This window comes from Polistes fuscatus, unplaced genomic scaffold (genome assembly GCF_010416935.1).
Source record: "Polistes fuscatus isolate 324 unplaced genomic scaffold, CU_Pfus_HIC Scaffold26, whole genome shotgun sequence".
Taxonomy (NCBI): Eukaryota; Metazoa; Arthropoda; class Insecta; order Hymenoptera; family Vespidae; genus Polistes; species Polistes fuscatus.
The window spans coordinates 274119-292245 of record NW_025113103.1 but is presented as its reverse complement, the minus strand read 5'-3'; the positions used below and the strand labels follow the sequence as shown (position 1 = coordinate 292245).

The 18127-nt window shown below is 41.2% G+C and overlaps 1 protein-coding gene across 1 annotated transcript; it reads right to left on the bottom strand.

Annotated features, from left to right (window-relative positions):
- Positions 1–12096: 12096 nt before the first annotated feature.
- LOC122518668 lies at positions 12097–13320 on the bottom strand. The gene is made up of 3 exons (XM_043637700.1): positions 13193–13320; positions 12440–12817; positions 12097–12355 (listed from the first exon to the last, which is right to left on the bottom strand). The coding sequence occupies exons 1-3, from the start codon at positions 13318–13320 to the stop codon at positions 12097–12099; spliced, it is 765 nt and encodes a 254-aa protein (XP_043493635.1).
- Positions 13321–18127: the final 4807 nt, after the last annotated feature.

Here is an 18127-nt window from a genome sequence, read left to right as displayed (position 1 = left end):
ATTCTTTTTTTTTTTTTTTTTTTTTTTTTTTTTCGCTGGTGTCCGATTTTTTTTTTTTCGGAACTACCCAAACTGGTGACGAATAAAGTGAGTTACTTGGCTGAATTATTTTGTCGTTAAACAATTTTCTGATTTGTTCTTGTATAATCTCTTTTAAGTATTACGGATATCTAAAACCTTTGACATAGATCGGATATTCATCTTTCGTTCTAATATTATGTGTCACTGCTGTGGTCGCCGATAGCTTCTCGTTATCGTTATAAAAACAATCCTGATATTTCCGGCATAGTTTTACGATCTTTTCTTTCTCCTCGCAATTCATATGATCCGTTCTTATCAACATTCCCACCTCTTGATGGTGATTCACAAAGACGGGCTTGCATAACTCCGGTAAACTATCCAAATAATCTATCTCAAATTTTCCTGTGCTGAATGTTTGGTTTTAAAATTTATACTTGCTTGTAAATTCTGTAAATCTTTATTTCCAATTAAACAGTCATATGTCGAATTCCAAGGTGTTATCAAAAATGTAATAGGAGTATCGTCTCCAAATTCCTGTAAAATTGGAAACGTGAGAGCATGCGTACCCTGTGTTACCTTGTGCACAGACTTTATTTCAAATCCATATGGGAAAATACATTCTGAAAACAATTTGTATGCTATTTTTGGGTTTATGATAGATGACGATGCTCCAGTATCTATGAGAATTTTTAATGATGAGTTGGTAGTTACGAGGTGTGGTAACTCGGGCGAATTTCCAATATTGTTTAAATTGATTATGTGCCTCCGGCGAAATTGCGGTCCCCCTGAAAGTTTTTCAGCGTCAGTTAATTCCCCATTCCCCTGATCGTTTACATTATCATTAATAAAAGGCAGTTCCTCCTGACATTCTGGTGTTTCTTCCTGTTCTTCCTGATTATAGCTCCTCCGAAATAAAATGAGAAGGTCCCGTATTCCTAAAGAAATTACTTCCTCTTGGTACGAAGTTATTTGGTTTAGCTACGTTGTTATTTGATGTCGGTAAGTTATTCGATCTACCAACCAGATTCCCCCCAGCCCACTGGTATTTCCAGCGCCCATCGACATGGGTGTAAATCCATAGTTCTGTTGCCCAGGTTGATCATTAGCACCTTTTCTAAAATTATTTTCAAAATTTGTCATGGCTCCGGGTGGTGCCCGTGCAGTTACTGGCTGTGGCTGAAATGGTCGGAATAAATTTCCATTTTCTGATGTTCCGGGTACGTTGAAGAGATTAGAATTCATTGATTGACTGCTTGTACCGAAACCGTTAGGTTTTGATTTGATCTCTCGTTGTTTTATAAAATTGAGGAATGCCGCTTGTTGCTCATAGCTTTCCAGTCTCCTACATTTCGCTAGACAGGCTTCGATATCTCCTAATTCGAAGTGCGTAAGATGTGTATGATAGGGTTCTCTAATACCACTAATGAATACATTTTTTGCAACATTTTCATAAAACGTAAATTTCATGATGATTAATTGTGCGTCTTGAATATTTAATTGAATATGTTCCTTCAGTTTGTTCAATCGCCGTTTGATCTCATCAGCATAACTTTCGTAGCTTTGATTCGGTAATTGGTAACATGTGTTAAGTTTGCTAAATAATAATTCCTCTGAACTAGCGTCGCTATATCTATTTATTAGAAGCGTTTTACACGCGGCCCAATTTGCCGGGTTATTTGAGACTATTAAATCCAATGCTTCCCCCCGTATTTTTGATTTGATAAGCGCAAATAATGATGTATTTATAGCGTCGTCGTTCATTATCAAATTCTCGACAAACTTATCGCATGTTTGTAAAAAGTGCGATAAAACCTTGTTCCTCCCTCATAAATGGGAATCGCGTCCCGCCATATTTCTAGTCTTAGTTTAAATTGTTCTAACTAATTTGTGCATTTTGATTTTGAGCCATTTTATATTTTAATTATATAACGTAAGTATTAAATAATAAAAGACACGCTGTATATTCGTAATGCTTATTTAATTCTTTTGATTTTCGCTTTCTCTATATGTACGTATATATCACTTTTATAGTAATTGCTTTTACGTAACAATCGTATTTGAGGTAGGGTTATAATGAAATGGAGTGAAAGGAATTCCAAAGACTTACTACTTTCTTTGGTGATTCCAGATGACACTCTGCTTGCAGGTGGGCTTTAGAGCTCGACGTGGTGGACTGTGACAATGGGGTTAAAACACCTACTGCCTCCTCTTTGATGATTTCCGTCAAAGGTCTGGCGGAGAATCCGGATTTGTCAGCCTCACAGTATCCTACCGGCTGCGCCAGTTATGTTACAGTGTACGAGGTATGAATTCACACACGTAAGTAATAACGAATGATTTATTTTTGTTCAGGTAAGTGAGTAAATAATCAAACTAAAAGAAGTTGGTTAAAATACTTTTACTGATTAATACGTCGTTACAGATTGAATGCCCGACAAAGAGTGTCAGCGCCAGTCGTCGCATGGGATAAGGTTGAAATCTGCTTATTGACAGCAGGCCGCTACAATATGTGGCCGTCACGCTAAAGCTTGGCGCCACCGGCACTCTTACCGTCACGCTTCTGGTGACGAAAACTGACAACTATGATGATAAGGACGTTGGCCGCTCGGTAACCAGATGCCTAGAGACCGGATCATATAACTCGCGCGTGGTATGTAGGTGTTTTCTATTGAAATACTGAGATCTGCTACAATGCAACTCAAATTTCGGAAAACTGTTAATTTTGTTCTGTACATGGTATTTTTGAACCTCAGAAATTTGTCTATCCAGCCATACGCTTACGCAAATCGTTTCCTACATTTGGAGATTTTAATACACGTTTTAGGCGTTTTTACTAATTTATATAAGATAACATATTGCATTATACTCTCTGGTATGGTGTGCGTTGAAACTTTGTAAACACATTTGTGGTGAATTTGGACACTTGGAACGATAGGTCGTAGTTTTTTTTACATTTTTGTTTGCTTTTGGTCGTTCAGCAGTTTGCCTCCTTTTCTGGTAACATAAGGCGCACGTCCTTCTTACAGGCTTGCCCTTCTGATTCATACGAATCTCCAGCTTATAGGACACGTTCCTTGTTCTAGTAGAATTTTCCGGGGACAACCATTCGGCAACAAGCAGCTTTCGAAATTTTCTTTTTCCATTTTTTTATTTTTGACTCTCTGGTATACGATGTAAGCATTAACTACACTGGTACCAAAAAGTAAATGTAGTGCTAATTTTCGATACCACTTGATACTTTTCCGTATCGTTGTGGCATATGACACCATCTGGTCGCTCCTGTCAATGCCATTTTTTCCATTATTATAGGCAAGTACCGCCAAAATTTTCTGTTTAGGGGGTCGTTCCACGATGAGTAGAATCTGCGGTGGATGTCATGATAGGTGGATGTTTTGTTGATAAGATCCTAACATCGCGAACGTCCCTCCACTTTAGCACTAGAATACCGTTGTCATCTTTTCTTGATACTATATCACCTCTCTTCAGTGGGTATGACATTAAAATCTCGGCATAAATTTTTTGTTATATCGCACAGTCCCAACGACATGCGTCTTAAATTGTAAACATTTTAGTGCTAACTCATAACTGTTATAAAAATTATCGACAAACAAAGTTCGTCCCTCATTTATCAATTTATCAGCTAGTTCAATGCAGACATTTTCCGCTAGGCGAACTTGCCATCTTCCGCTGGTATCTCGTCCAGAATATACTTTCGCCGACCATTATATCCTTCGGTAGAGCACAATTTGAACAGTTTTATACCATATTTGTGGGATTTCATTGAGATATACTGCCTGAATATGAGTCGTCCCCTCCAAGGAAGCATTGTTTCGTCTATTACAATATCTTACCTGGTGAAAAGACTTTCTGGTAATTATCTACCAATAGGTTTAGGAGTTGCAAACTTTTCCGAGTCTGCTACCCTCTTCTATCGTTTCGTTATTTGCAAAATGCAAGTTTGCTAACAATAACTCAAAACGATTACAGGGCATCTGACTGCGTGGAAAAGCGAAGTTGTAGATCGGTCCTTCGACCAACATCTCACGAGCGGTGTTTTTACGAGACCCATCCTAATCATCAGTCCTATAATTTTTTTTATTTCTGCATCAGTTGTTGCCTTCCACCTCTTCAATCGTCACCTGTCTTTTATACACTCTTCCTTCCGGTGAAGAGAAGAAGCAGGTCACGCAAGTAGTCTTTTACTGTATTTAAAAGGTAGGCGGGGAAATATTTAGCCTCCATTGCACCTATAATTGTCTCCCAGGGGAGTGAATTGAACGCATTACTGATTTTAAGGGATACTAGTATGCCCACACGCTGATTTTCCGCGCACTTTTGTATATAGTTACGCACGTCCCAACAGTGGAGTGACCAGCACAGAAACCATGCTGCACTGATGACAGCACGTCTCCAGTATCTGTAAATTCGCTCAACCTGGAGACGATGACCCTCTCAAACAACTTTTCCACCACATCCAAAAGACATATTGGTCTATACGAGCTTGGCAGGTCGATCTTCACGTCTATCCTTTTTTTGACCAGCACAAGCTTGGTCCTCTTCCAGGCTTGTAGAAAGATATCCCTTTCCAGGCAAGCCGTGAATTACTCGGCCAGCCCCTAGCTGCAGCGTACCGCTTTCTCCTTCACGACCCAGCCTGGGACACTGTCTGGCCCCGGAGCTCTTCCGCAGCAGATCTTTTTGGCAGCTCTTCCGACCTCCTCAGCCGTCACCAAAATCCTGTCCTGAACCTCAATGGGAGCAATCGGAGTCACGGATCGTCTTCCCTCAGGAACGAGTGTCATTATGATCTGGGCTAAATAGAGGAGGATCCAACACCTCCATAGTTGGAATAACGCGAGCTCTAAGCTTGCCCATTACCAACTTATAGGGTTTCCCCCATGGATCCTCGTCAATACTAGCTAAAAATTTTTTCCAGGCTATAGCCTTAACCTTTCTAATAGCCCAGACCAAGTTCCACTTTGCCTCTCTTCTAGCCTCCAAACACGTTCTGATCCTATCTGGGTCACCGCCCTGTCTGGCCTTTAGGTAGCGCCTTTTAGCCGCAGTTGCCGTAGGTTGCAGGGTCGCGATTTCCCGTGTCCACCATGGCACCGCATGTCTCCTGTCCCGGGCGTTCCTAACCCTCGGCATAGACGCATCGCATACACTAACCAGATTATCATTAATTCACTTACATTGGGACCTTACACTGTGACCCCCACAGATCTTAACGAGCTTTGGTATATTAGTATAATAGTATACTTTTAGGGTGTTATCGTGGTAAAGGGTTTTTTCAAAATGCGCAGTCGTTTTTTAAAAAAAGGTTTTAAAGTTTTGACTTTTGTTGTATATATGTTTATATTTTTTTAATTTCGACCGTGTATCAAGTGACCCGATAGCGTCGGTAGTAGCGTAAAAGCATTCGAAACAATAAATTTTGTTACATCTCGCGCAATTAATGAAAGATGACTTGTTACATAAACAACGATTTTTTAAAAGATCTGTTAAAAAACAAACCTGATTACCGTTTAAAAATATTTCTCTTTTATTTGGTTTTAATAATTTCGAAGCGTACCATGCATATCGAATGATTTTATGAAAAAATTTGGATAACAATTGATGATGAACTATTGATTGTATCGTGATACAATCTTCACGAGAGTTTATTTCTCGATTTTGTTCAATTAAGCATGCACAATTCTGCATACGCTTTATCAAATTTTTAACCTGCCTATAAAAATAAACATCGCAGGGTTGAGCAAGAGGAGTACACTTTGGCGGAATAACCTTGATAGTACAGGTTGGTGACTGATCGTCATCCTGAAATATTTCATCATACAACTCGGGCTTTGTTTGCCCTCCCCAAGAATCTATGATAAGGAGAAACTTTTCATTTCCTACATAAGATTTTAAGCAATCTTAAGGAAATCAGTATATAATATTGTTGTGTTTTCTTGACTTTGACGAAGTTACAACGACATTTGTATATTTTGAAGAGTAATAATCTACTGCTTTTTGGATTCTAGGTCCAAAATGTCCAGTAGCTTCTTGCAGACACACAAATACTTTGGGTATAATTTTCCCAGATAAAGTAATTGCATATTGGGCTGTATAAGAATGCGTCACTTTATTTACATCATTCTTATAACGGAAACAAGCTTGCTTCCTTTTTTAGCAAGAGTTCTGTTATAGGCAGATTGATACTGGCATCCTGAAAAAAGGAATGAACATAAGTTATTCAGAACTGGTAAATGTAAAATTAAAATCGACGATAATTTTAGGATTTTTTGCATTTACATACCTGTTTGATCAGAATTAATTACATAGTCTTTGTTCGGTGAAATTAGGGTACTTGACTGTTTGTATTGCGCGCGAAATCGGTTAGGTAGCGACGGCGTCGTCACCTTAGATTGGTCGGTATTACAACTTAGTTAGGACGGATCATCTTCAAAGATTAGTTTCTCTCCAGGGGGTGGTATAAGGGCCCGTGATTAGCTCATTAGGCAACTTGTAAGTATAGGAAATCAAAAATAGTCTTAGAGTGAATATGCAGTTCCAGCTCATTTGATGTTTTATACAGAATTCTTGGTACTCATGAGGACATAACCTAGTCAGTTCTTTTATAAAATGATTGTTAGATACTGGTGCAGTATCAATCCTACTAAAAGTATTTTAGGTTTTTGATATCCAAATCGCGCACCTGCTTCGAGAAAAAAACCTCCTCAGTCCCTACTTTATTCATCCCATAGCTTGACAATTGATGAAATCTTGTTAAACCTTGAAAAACCTAATAAGGATCCTATATGTGAGTATTCAAACAGAGAATGGATAAGGGCTTGTTTATAGGTCTAATCTGCAATAATTCCTCGGCTAACTGCAATCGATCCTCTGATTGGCAGCTGGTAAACATTTTACGCAATTGTTGATTTCTAATATTCTCAGATTTTAACAAGAAGTCTTCCACTCTTGATCTGATCAATGCTTCAGGTAGCTTTGGTCTGCTTATACTTAGGGAAGATGGCTCTAACACCAATTGAAGTAGACTCTGCTTGTCTAATGACCCTCTGTGGAAACGTACTGCTCCTGCAATAAATTGCTTATATCTATCATAGTGATCCCACACAAATCTCAGTAAACTTAAAGATTCACTCAATGTATCCTGGTGACCCGCATATAAGAAATTCGTCAACAACTGCATTGGGAGATAACCAAAATCAGAAGATAGTAATGTGAGAAGCACTAGTCGCTCTTTATTCAAGGGAACTATGGCCCTGAAGAACACATCCCCTAAAAGGTTAATAGTATTTCCAATAGAGCAAAGCCTGGTCCCAGGAGAGGGTCACTCTCTTGCTCTGCCAAACTTGTTCTCATTGACTGCTGTGGTAACAATAGCATTTACACCAGAGTTAATATCACCTGAACCAGCAAAAGCTCTATTAAATGTCTTGATTCCCCTGGAACTTTTACACCCTCTATATGGTAAGCTCGTTGATAACAAGTGATGTGGCTAGAGTGCCAAGTCTCTTCTAATTTAAGAGCTAACTCAACTTTATCAAAGGCTAATCGAAGATTCGCTTTAATCAGTTTGATTACTTCGGGTGTCTTATCATTTTTGAAAAGTCGAACAAACAAAACTTGGTTATCCCCAGATCCAGTCAATCGTGATCAAAGTCCATATTAAACATAACACGTCTTATTACAAAGATGGTGATCAGGGTCCATAATTTCTGTAATATACCCTGATTGCCACCTGCATGCATTGTCCACTGGTTGAAGGAACCAGGGAACCCTGGCGGTGAGAATTTGTTAGCAGATATTAACAACCCATCTGTAAATATGTTAGGCATATACGAAAATGTGAACATTGAATAGATTGCATAGGACATCCAAAATGTGGACTTGTTGGTAAGATCTAAAAGTGTAATTCCATTGCTCTAAGTCCATATGGAAACGAATCACACTTGATCTGTAGTTTCTGGCAATGTTGACAAGATATCCATCTTCTGTCGTAGCTGTGCTCCTGAAAGAGTCATGGATTGTTGCTTAAATAGGGGCAAGATCTGCTCTCCAATATTCCTCTCACAGGCTGACGCCATTATTCTACATACAGTCTTCATTGAAATTTGTTATTAATTTCAGTGTTTGTTTCTGAAATATTGCTGCAGATGCCAAGGTATCTTCTATTGTTGCTGCTTTCATTTTTGAAACAAATTTTTTTATTTTTCTTTGACGAATGCCATAGTTTTTTTTAAACTTCGTCACCTAGCTTTCCATAGCCTTGAATTCAAGATCCGGAAATTGTCCTGCTGCTGCTAAGACCCATTGTTGTAAATTTCTGGTTGTTACCTGTTGACAATTTTCCCTAGCTTCAACAAAACGATCGTAAGTCCAAGAATTAACCCATTTTCATCATCGCTCTACTTAAGCTTCCACATCAAAACATCAGCGACGTTCAACAAACGAATGACGCGTATCACCACGCGCGGTCGATCGTATGTGCAGTAACGGGCATCGAAATTATCGATGATGATTCATGATAAAAATTCATCGAGCTCATTAAAAATGTTCTTTTTAAACGATTTATACAAAGTATTATATCGCATTTTACATTTTTTTACACAAAAGGATAAACAAATATTTTTTTATAAATAAAATAAACTTATTTTAGTTAAAATGAACATATAAATAAATTAACGTTCGTGAAATTCTTTAAAGTGGTCAATACATAATGCTTTATCACAAACATGGCATTTAAATACTGTCTCCCTTCGAATTGACATACTTAGGCATAGAACGCATCGTTTTGAAATTCTATTTCCCTTTGCTGGAGTTGCAGGTATCCGTACAGGAAAATGTCTGCCAGTAAATCTCGTAATGGAATCATTGACAGGTGCCTTATTTACATTCATATTGGGTAAATATTTATCAATAATTTCTTCAGCTAATAACTGTTTAAACACATGAAACGATCGATCTTTCTTATGATTTTTAAAAATTACATAAGTGTTTAGCATCATCATGTCAATAAAATAAAAAAATATTTTTTTATAGGCTTTTTTACATCGTCGAATAGTATGAAATTTGCTTAACATCTGGTCGCCAACATCAACTCCACCCATATATTGATTGTAATCTACTACTGCGGTTGGTTTTAAACTATTTTCTCCAGTACATCGGTTTCGTTTTCCTTCAACAAAACTTAAATCGTGCATAGTAGTTAGCATAACGACATCTTTCTTGTCCTTCCACTTTATCGCCGCCATCTCTTTTGTACTAAATATAACAGATTCCCCTTTTTGTAATACGCATGATTTTAATTCTGGAGGCATTTCTTTCCTATTTATTCTCGCTGTTCCGCATACATTTGTTTTCATATTATATAATTCTCGGTATAATGTTGGTGAACTGTACCAGTTATCAATGAATAAGCAATACCCCTTGTGCAATAATTGACTCTCTTTCAACAAATTCAATACAACATTCCTGCCAGCAGATCCTGTAGCAGTTTTATCTCCTCCTATATATATATTGAAATTATGTATGTATAGTGATTGTGAATCACAGACTTTATAAAATTTGACACCGAATCTCGCACGTTTTGTTCGAATAAATTGTATGTAATGTAAACGACTTCTACATGCTATTAGTGATTCATCAATGGAAATGTTTTTATTTGGGACATACATACGAATGAAAGTTTTCTTTACAATTTCAATAACTTCTCGAATTTTAGACAATGGGTTATTAGGATTATTTGTACTGGAAAAGTGTAAATTTTGTGAGATAGAAATAAATCGGCTACGGCTCATGACATTCTTAAAATACGGAGTTTCTATACTTTTATCTGTTGACCAATAGCTTTAAATCGTGGGCTTGGAAATTAGACTCATTAAAATATTTACTGCAATAAATGCTTTTAATTCGTCCCCTTTAAAGATATAAAGTCTGCGTCGCTTGCAACATACTTATTGGTTTCCATAATTACTTTTGTAATTAATTCATTGTTAAAAAATAATTCAAAAACCTCCCCTCTCGACAGACCCCGTGTATTTACAGTTACACCACCCACATTTGTAAAACGATGTATAATCGGAGTATGATTTTTTCGGCTTTCCGCACGTACTCTTCATTTATCAAACTATCGCTCTGTTCATTTTCGCTATCAGAACTTGACGAAATCCTCCGGCAACGTCTTCTAGAAAGTCGTACCTCATTACTTGATTCCGAATCAGGATACTCAATATCCATTGGGGCATACTAAATTTTAGATTATATTACAAAATAAGATTGCTTTCCAAACTTGGATTTTCGAATTCAAATATAGATTGGCAACACTTACTAATAGTGGCAATTTGGAAGATTTTCACAGAAAAAGTAAAACTTTTTTAGAATACACTGATGTATATTAAACTCAAAGAACTGGAACGCTCTCACAAATGGTTAAACGTGGTCTGATGCAATTGAAGAATATGTTGCAACTGGTAAGAAAAATCAACGTAGGCTCGCGGATTATTCCGCTCTTGGTGATAGCTGACAATCGCGCCCCGCGGATTATTCCGCGCTTGGTGATAGCTGACTGTCGCGACTCGTGGATTATTCCGCGCTTGGATGCAAATGGGTTAATTATCGCCTTTACTTCGATTATTGTGGTGTTAATATCGCTCCTGCGATCTACCACTGGTGTTATATCTGTAAGACGTATTCGTCTTAACAGATAAACTCTTTGTCTTTCTATGATCCTCTCGCTCTTTGTCTCCGATTATTTTGTTTCCAAGTGTCCTCGTAGGCGTCCAGCGGTAAAATAGACTGAATGTCTTTGGTAATGGGCCCTGCAGGGTGCACTCACTCGAAGGTCGAGTGGTGGGGGTTATGGATGCTAGTTACTAGTAACTCTTTATCGATTTAGTGGGCGCATAGTAACTATCGATTTTAGTTACTATGGATTTTTGGTTATAATCGATTCCGATCATACATGTACTGCTTTTGTACTGAAGCAGACGAATACGGCTACATATACTTTGATACGTCTGCGATTTCGATGTTTTTTTTTCCTTTATAAATATAGGACCACAAAAATACATACACCGGTATGTAGAAATGGTCGCATTTGCTGTATCCGATTTGCTGGTAAATCGCTCATTTGGTAGTTAGGCATGATTCGCTTTTAATCTCTTACAAATTATGCATTTGTTTATTACACGTTTTACACTGGCTCGCCCGTTTATTGGCCAGAAACTTTCGCGGATGGCGTTAAGCGTTGCTTGTTTCCCACCGTGATATATTTTTTCGTGACTTTCGCGTATTATTGCATGTGTAATAAAGTGTCCTTTTGGCAATAATGCCGGATGTTTTTGATCATAGGGTAGATTACTTCTCGCTAGTCTTCCGCCAACCCTTAAAATACCCCGATCATCTATGAATGGATTAAGAGCTATGACTGACATGCGAATATCTCTTCCAGTTTTGATTTGCTTTATGGTTTCATAGAAAGATTTGCCTTGTATGACCTTTAATATGGTCATTTCCGTGTTTTTTAACTCATCCACCGATAATTCCCCAGTAACCCTATCGCTATTCGACCTCTTTGAATTGAGAGAAAATCTGATGCAGTACGCTACTATGCGTTTTAGTATGTTAATTGACGAGTAGCGAAAAAATAAATCAGGCGAAGAATCAGAGGTCGCGAGTGCTACGACTTTCTTTGTCACCGGTATTTCTATTCTTTCTAATATGTTAGGTGGCCAATATCATTCAGGCTGAATTAACTAAGACGGTCCTGACCTCCAAAATTCGCTTCCGATAAGATCAATTGGTGTCACGCCGCGAGATATCAAATCAGCCAGATTATGATTCGTTGATACATGTCGCCATTGTTCGGGTGCGATGATGAATTTCGATGACGGGAAGAACGTCGACCCAGTCTTGTGTACCGTGGCACATGATTGCAGCTTTAAGCGAACGATGCCATCGCTCTATCATCCCATTGGAGGCAGGATGATACGCGGCTGTCCGAGTACGTTAGCAACCTAAAAGTTTCGTCAAAGCTTAAAAAAAAGTAGATTCGAACTGCGAACCTCAGTCTGTGGTCACGATGGCGGGTGCTCCGAAGCGAGCGACCCAACCGCTGAAGAATGCTTTCGTGACGCTATCGGCTGACATATCGGCGATGGGGATGGCTTCCGGCCACTTGGTGAAACGATCGATCATCGTAAGGCAGTAGCGGTAACCTCTCGATAACGGCAGTGGTCCAACGATATCAATATGGACATGATGGAAACGTGTGTCTGGTATTGGAATTCGTTCTGGAGCGTTCTTAGTGTGTCGTTGAATCTTGCTGCGTTAGCACGGCAGACAGGTGCGTACCCAACGGGTAATATCGCCGTTCATGCCGGGCCAGACGAACCGTTGCCCTATTAACCTCTTAGTAGAACATGCCCTGGGATGTGCCAGATTGTGCGAAGTATCGAAGATGCGTTTTCGCAGCGTCTGCGGAATGTATGGTCGGACATCGGTTCCAGAGACGTCGCAGTAAATGACTGTCTCGGTGTTATCGACGCGTAACTTTCGTAGTACGGGCGACGTTGTTGCTCCAGGATCGATCAGTGCAGTGAGTTCCTCGTCTCTCGCTTGATGTTCTGCCAAGTCCTGTGTGCTGACAACGACAGGCATGCTAATTTTCTCTACCCTGGAGAGCGCGTCCGCGATTGTGTTCTCGTCGCCTGCGACATGGATGATATTGGTGGTGAACTGCCCAATATAGTCCAATTGTCGTAGTTGTTGGTGACGCCTTGCTCGCCTTCTGTCGAAATGCGAAAGTTAATGGTTTATGATCAGTCTTAATTATTAGGTGTCGTCCTTCGACCAAGAATCGGAAGAATTTGAGGCTGCTATAAATTGCTTGTAACTCTCTGTCGTAAGTCGAATATCTTGTCTGGGTTTGCGATAGCTTTTTCGAGAAGAAACCTAAAGGTTGAAATTGATCCCCACTCCGTTGCTGCAAGACTGCCCCTATAGCGTTGTCGGAGGCGTCCGTCTGCAGGATCAGCGGTGCATCTGCAATAGGATGTGCAAGTAGTGATGCTTCAGCGAGTTGTCGTTTGCACGCATCGAACGCGCGCTCGGCGTCCGGAGTCCATTTGATAAGTCGCCTGTCCTTCTTCCTGACGCCTACCAGATAGGTGTGCAGTGGTGCTCGCACCGATGCGGCGTGCGGAATAAAACGACGATAAAAGTTAATAATTCCCAAGAATCTTCGTAAGTCGCTGATGTCCTTGGGTTTTGGATACTGTTAGATGGCATCAACGCGCTCCTCCACTGGACGTGTACCTGGCGCGTTAATCTTGTAGCCGAGGTACTCGACTTCGCGGGCACCGAAGGTGCATTTGGATACGTTGATAGTGAGGCCGAATTCGCATAACCGCTCGAATAACGTGCGAAGGTGCCTTGTGTGCTCCTCCGGCGTTGACGACGCTACCAAGATGTCGTCGATATATCAGTAGCAAAAATCCAATCCTCGCAACGCGCTGTCCATAAAACGCTGGAAAGTCTGTGCTGCGTTCCGAAGTCCGAAGGGCATGACGTTGAATTCGAAAAGGCTAAACGGTGTGATGACGGCTGTCTTTGGGCGATCCTCCGGAGCTACTGGAATCTGATGATATGCGCGTTCCAGGTCGATAACTGTAAATATCGTGCAACCATTTAGACTATGCGCGAAATCATGCAAATGTGGAATTGGATAACGGTCTGGTTCAGTTATCGCGTTCAGTCTCCTGTAGTCGCCACATGGTCTCCAGTCTCCGTTCTTCTTGGTGACGAGATGAAGAGGGCTGGCCCATGGGCTCTTGGACGGTTGACAAATACCTTGGTCTAGCATATGTTGAAACTCCGCCTTGGCGGCTTTTAACTTGTCGAGAGGTAATCTACGTGCTGGCTCGTAGACGGGTGGACCTTTCGTGACGATATGATGACGTACCGTGTGAGCAGCTGCTTTCTTGATCGACGGCGAGGTTAGGTCGACGAATTCCTTCAGGAGCTTGACGTGCGGTCCGTCAGGATAAATGGACGAGACGGTTGTTTGCGCGGGAATCACGAGCTTCCCCTGAGATGACATCTGCGTTAAATTATCAATGAGGCGTCGTCCAGGAAGGTCTACGGAGAGATTATGCTGGAACAGGAAATCTGCTCCGATGATCGGTTGCGATACGTCGGCAACGACAAAGATCAATGGGAACGATCTGCGAAGTCCCAGGTTGGCGTTGATGAGGGTTGTCCCGTAAGTGTTGATCGTCGAGCCATTTGCCGCGTACAGCTTGTAACTCGCAGGCTGAATACGCTTGCCGTGTGCGCAATGTCTTATCTTTAATTATAAGGCGGTACTTTTCCGCCGTCCGCTTCCGCCAGTATCCGGAACGGCGCGGTTAAGTTTCCCGCGTTGCCGTCGCTGCGGTCGACGTTGAAACTGCTGTTGGGGCGACGGACGTCTACGGAATCTCAATTTTGAACCCAGGTGTACGGCTGCCGGCATATCCTGGCCTGCGCTTGGAATCGCGAATGGTAATAGCATAGCCCGTTGTTCACCTTGACGCTGCTACCGCGGTTGCGGCTACGGCTGCGGCTTCGGTCGCGCCGGGGACGTAATTTGCTCAACTCCAGCGACAGATTTTTCACCATGTCACGTAGCTCCGCCAGTTCGGTGTCCGCAACAGTATGGTGCGTCTCCCTGGCAGGTGTCGACGTAACAGCGGCGACGTCGGCCTTGGACACTTCCAGAATTTTATCCTCCTGCAAAGCTAGCTTTGTAAGTCTGTCACCTCGCTTATTGCTAATATGCTCCTTATGTAGTCGGGGAGCTGCTCCATGAATAAAGTCCAAAGGATATTATCTGTGCACTGGCCATTGGCTATGTTGCGTAGAATGTTACTAGGTTTTGCATCGGTAGGCTGGCTGCTTCGAAGCAATTTCCACAGCTTGGTCTCACTCGACTCGTCGAAGGTGCTGATGATACGATCCTTGAGGGCCTTGAACTTACCCTCCTCAGGCGGTGCTACGAGGATATCTGATATGAATGGTAAGATATCTTGATCTAGATGGACCACAAGATGCCGAAACTTCGTGGTGTCACTGGTGACGCGGGCGATGTGGAATGCTGCCTCTGCTTGAGCGAACAGAGGACCGGGTTCTCCTTCCAAAAAGGTGGAAGATTCACGGCGCGTGCCGCATTGACCGTTACTTCGTCATCGTCATTGGGAACTCGTTGATGTTGCTGTTGATCGGCCTGGTCCATATTGTCGTCCGCGGCCTCGTCTCTCGGGTTCTCGTCCGGCACACGGATGGATCTCTGCGGCGAACGCCTTACAGGCGACATCAAGGTGCTTCTTGCTCGTCAGCAAAGTCGGTTGCCGGCTTGCAGATCTTCGTCGGTCGTCGCTCCCTACGCGATTTTCGTACCCGTTCGCATCACGTCGGGGTCACCAATTGTGTAGCGGTAGGAACCAGGAACTTGAATTCTATTGGTTCAAACACCGATCGCCACTACTATTTTTATGTAACATTTTTTATTCATAAACTATTACATAAACTATTACAAAACAAGAACGGATAACAAAAATGCGTTGTTGATCGAGCACGTGTAACTTCTGTGGATTTCTCTCGTAGATGATCTAAAAAGTCAATATCTGGATGAAGAGGATAACGTATGTTAGGACGGTATTTATTTGGATGAGTGTCAGGCTTATGTTGATCCTAATTCCGTTCCCACCTATAACCTTGAACCCTTCTCGCATGAAAAGATCACATCGCGAGTGAAAAATATGATCCTTGATAAATATTCGGGAAAAATCCAGAACGTGGCTACCTTTTTTTTTAAGAGACCAGCCTGTTTGGTGAAATTGGGGTACTTGACCGTTTTGTATTGTGCGCGGAATAGGTTAGATAGCGACGGCGTGGAGACATTGATTGAGTAGATTCACACCCTAAATAGGATCGGTCACGATGGCTTTAATTGAGTTGTGAAAGCGCGCGAGGACATTAGAAATACATTTAGGACCGCCTTAACACACCAGGGACATACGAGTGCGTCTTAAGATAGGTGGGAGGAAGATGCGTGCGTGGGGTCTTGATCTCGAGAGCGCACGCAGTAGTCCAGTCCAGTTCTGGATAGCGAGAAAAAGAGTGTTATTTCTGAGAATAGAGAGTGACGCTATATTGGCTTTGTCTAAGTGAGAGCTGTGGTGTGCTTTGTGGTGCGCTTCCAAGCTACTAACGTGTGAGTTTTAAGGGTTGTTGCAGAAACACAACCATTCAAAGGTTGTTGCAGAGACACAACCGTTCAAGAGTTGTTGCAGAGACACAACCATCTTAGGGTCGTGCCGAGACACGACCATTCCTTTTACAGAGAGTAGCGGTGTTTCTTACAGGGCTTGGCGATCTACCAACGTAATAGAGAATTGCAGCGGCTCAGACTACCCCCAGGTTGAGGTTGTTGGCGACGAGAATAACGCCCATTTGTAGGACTGATAACGTGACTAAGTAGGTTGCGGTACCTTGAATAGTTGTGCGGAAACGTAGATAAGAGAGCTGACTAGCGTAAGAAGGAAAGAAGTTCCTCGCGACCATAAAAGGTGCATGCGTTCTTTGTGTAGCTTTTCCACCGGGTACTACCTCTTGTATCATTTGTTTGAATAAAGTCTCCGCTTGCCCTGGCTTTTCTCTCAACTTCGTGAGAGTTTTTATGCCTAGGCAATTGTTCTATACCGCGTAAAATCGTGTTGATTGATTTATTTATCCTTTCCTATCTCACTCATTCGTACGTTGAATTAACCGAACTCACGACATTAATCTCAAATTGCTTCCAGTCTTATATTCTACAAACTCGTACATTAGAGCGATCATTAGCACGCAAACCGGATATTCGAAAGGAATATGCGGAATTCTTATCTGAATACGAAAATTTAGGTTACACGGAAAGAATCGACTCGCTCCCTCTGTAATGACGGCTATTATTTACCTCACCACGAACTAATAACCACGAAACTTCGGGTAGTATTCGACGCGTCAGCACAAAATCGGATAACGATCTATCTTTAAACGATATATTAATGGTCGGTCCAACCATTCAAGAAGATCTCTTCACAATTTTGGTAAGATTTCAATCACACGCGTTCGCGCTCACGGCGGACATAGCAAAGATGTACAGACAAATAATAATGGATCTGCGTGATTGCAAGTACCAAATATTCTTTAGCGTCAACACGAAAATGAGCAGATAAAAACGTACAGACTAAACAAGGCAACATACGAAACGGCATCTGCATCTTTTCTAGTCCCTGCATCAGCTTTCTAGCGACGAGTTCGAACAATATCTAAGGGTTTCCGTCATCTAAAGGAAGATTTTTAGATAGACGACCTTTTGACGGGAGCTCATACGGTATCCGAAGCGAAGCCATTTCGGGACGAGTTTATGAACTTAACAAATAAAGTAGGAATGCAATTGAGACAGTGGGCCTCTAATAATGCGGAAATTTTTAGAGGTCTTAATAACACAACCAATAACAAGCTCCTAAGTTTAGATGTCTCGAACTCTATTAAAACGCTGGGAGTAAATTGGAACGCCGTGGAGGATACCATTAGCTATACGGTAAAACAATCAAGTAGTTCATAAAATAAGCAAACGAAATATACTATCAGAAATCGATTATAAATGGCTTGTTAGGGCTAGTTATAATCAACGCTGAAATAATAATGCAACAATTAGAGCAATTGAAATTATCCTGGAACGAAAGCGTGCCTGAAAATATAGGTGAAACATTGCAATAGTTCCGGCGAAACTTGCATACTTTGAAGAAAATAAGATTTCGCGTAAAATAGCAAATACCAATATAGAGTTGGAACTGCATGGGTTTTGTGACGCGAGCGAGAAAGCTTATGGTGCATGTATTTATATAAAGATAAAGGGCCGAAAACCGACGGTAAACTTGATATGCGCAAAACTCCACTCAAAACGCAGTCGCTACCGCGTTTAGAGCTTTGCGTTGCTGTAATATCGCAATTATACAAGGCCACGAAAAACGCGCTACTTACAATCGAATTTCAGCGCTCGGTATTCTGG

What these genes read in the sequence shown, in the direction of transcription:
- LOC122518668 (XM_043637700.1), bottom strand. Translation starts at nt 13,320, where the DNA reads ATGCCATCTAACAGTATCCAAAACCCAAGGACATCAGCGACTTACGAA. An exon ending in CACCACTGCACACCTATCTG is followed by an intron (nt 12,818 to 13,192) that starts GTAGGCGTCAGG and finishes TTTCGACAGAAG; the next exon opens with GCGAGCAAGGCGTCACCAAC. An exon ending in AGGGCATGTTCTACTAAGAG is followed by an intron (nt 12,356 to 12,439) that starts GTTAATAGGGCA and finishes GTGCTAACGCAG; the next exon opens with CAAGATTCAACGACACACTA.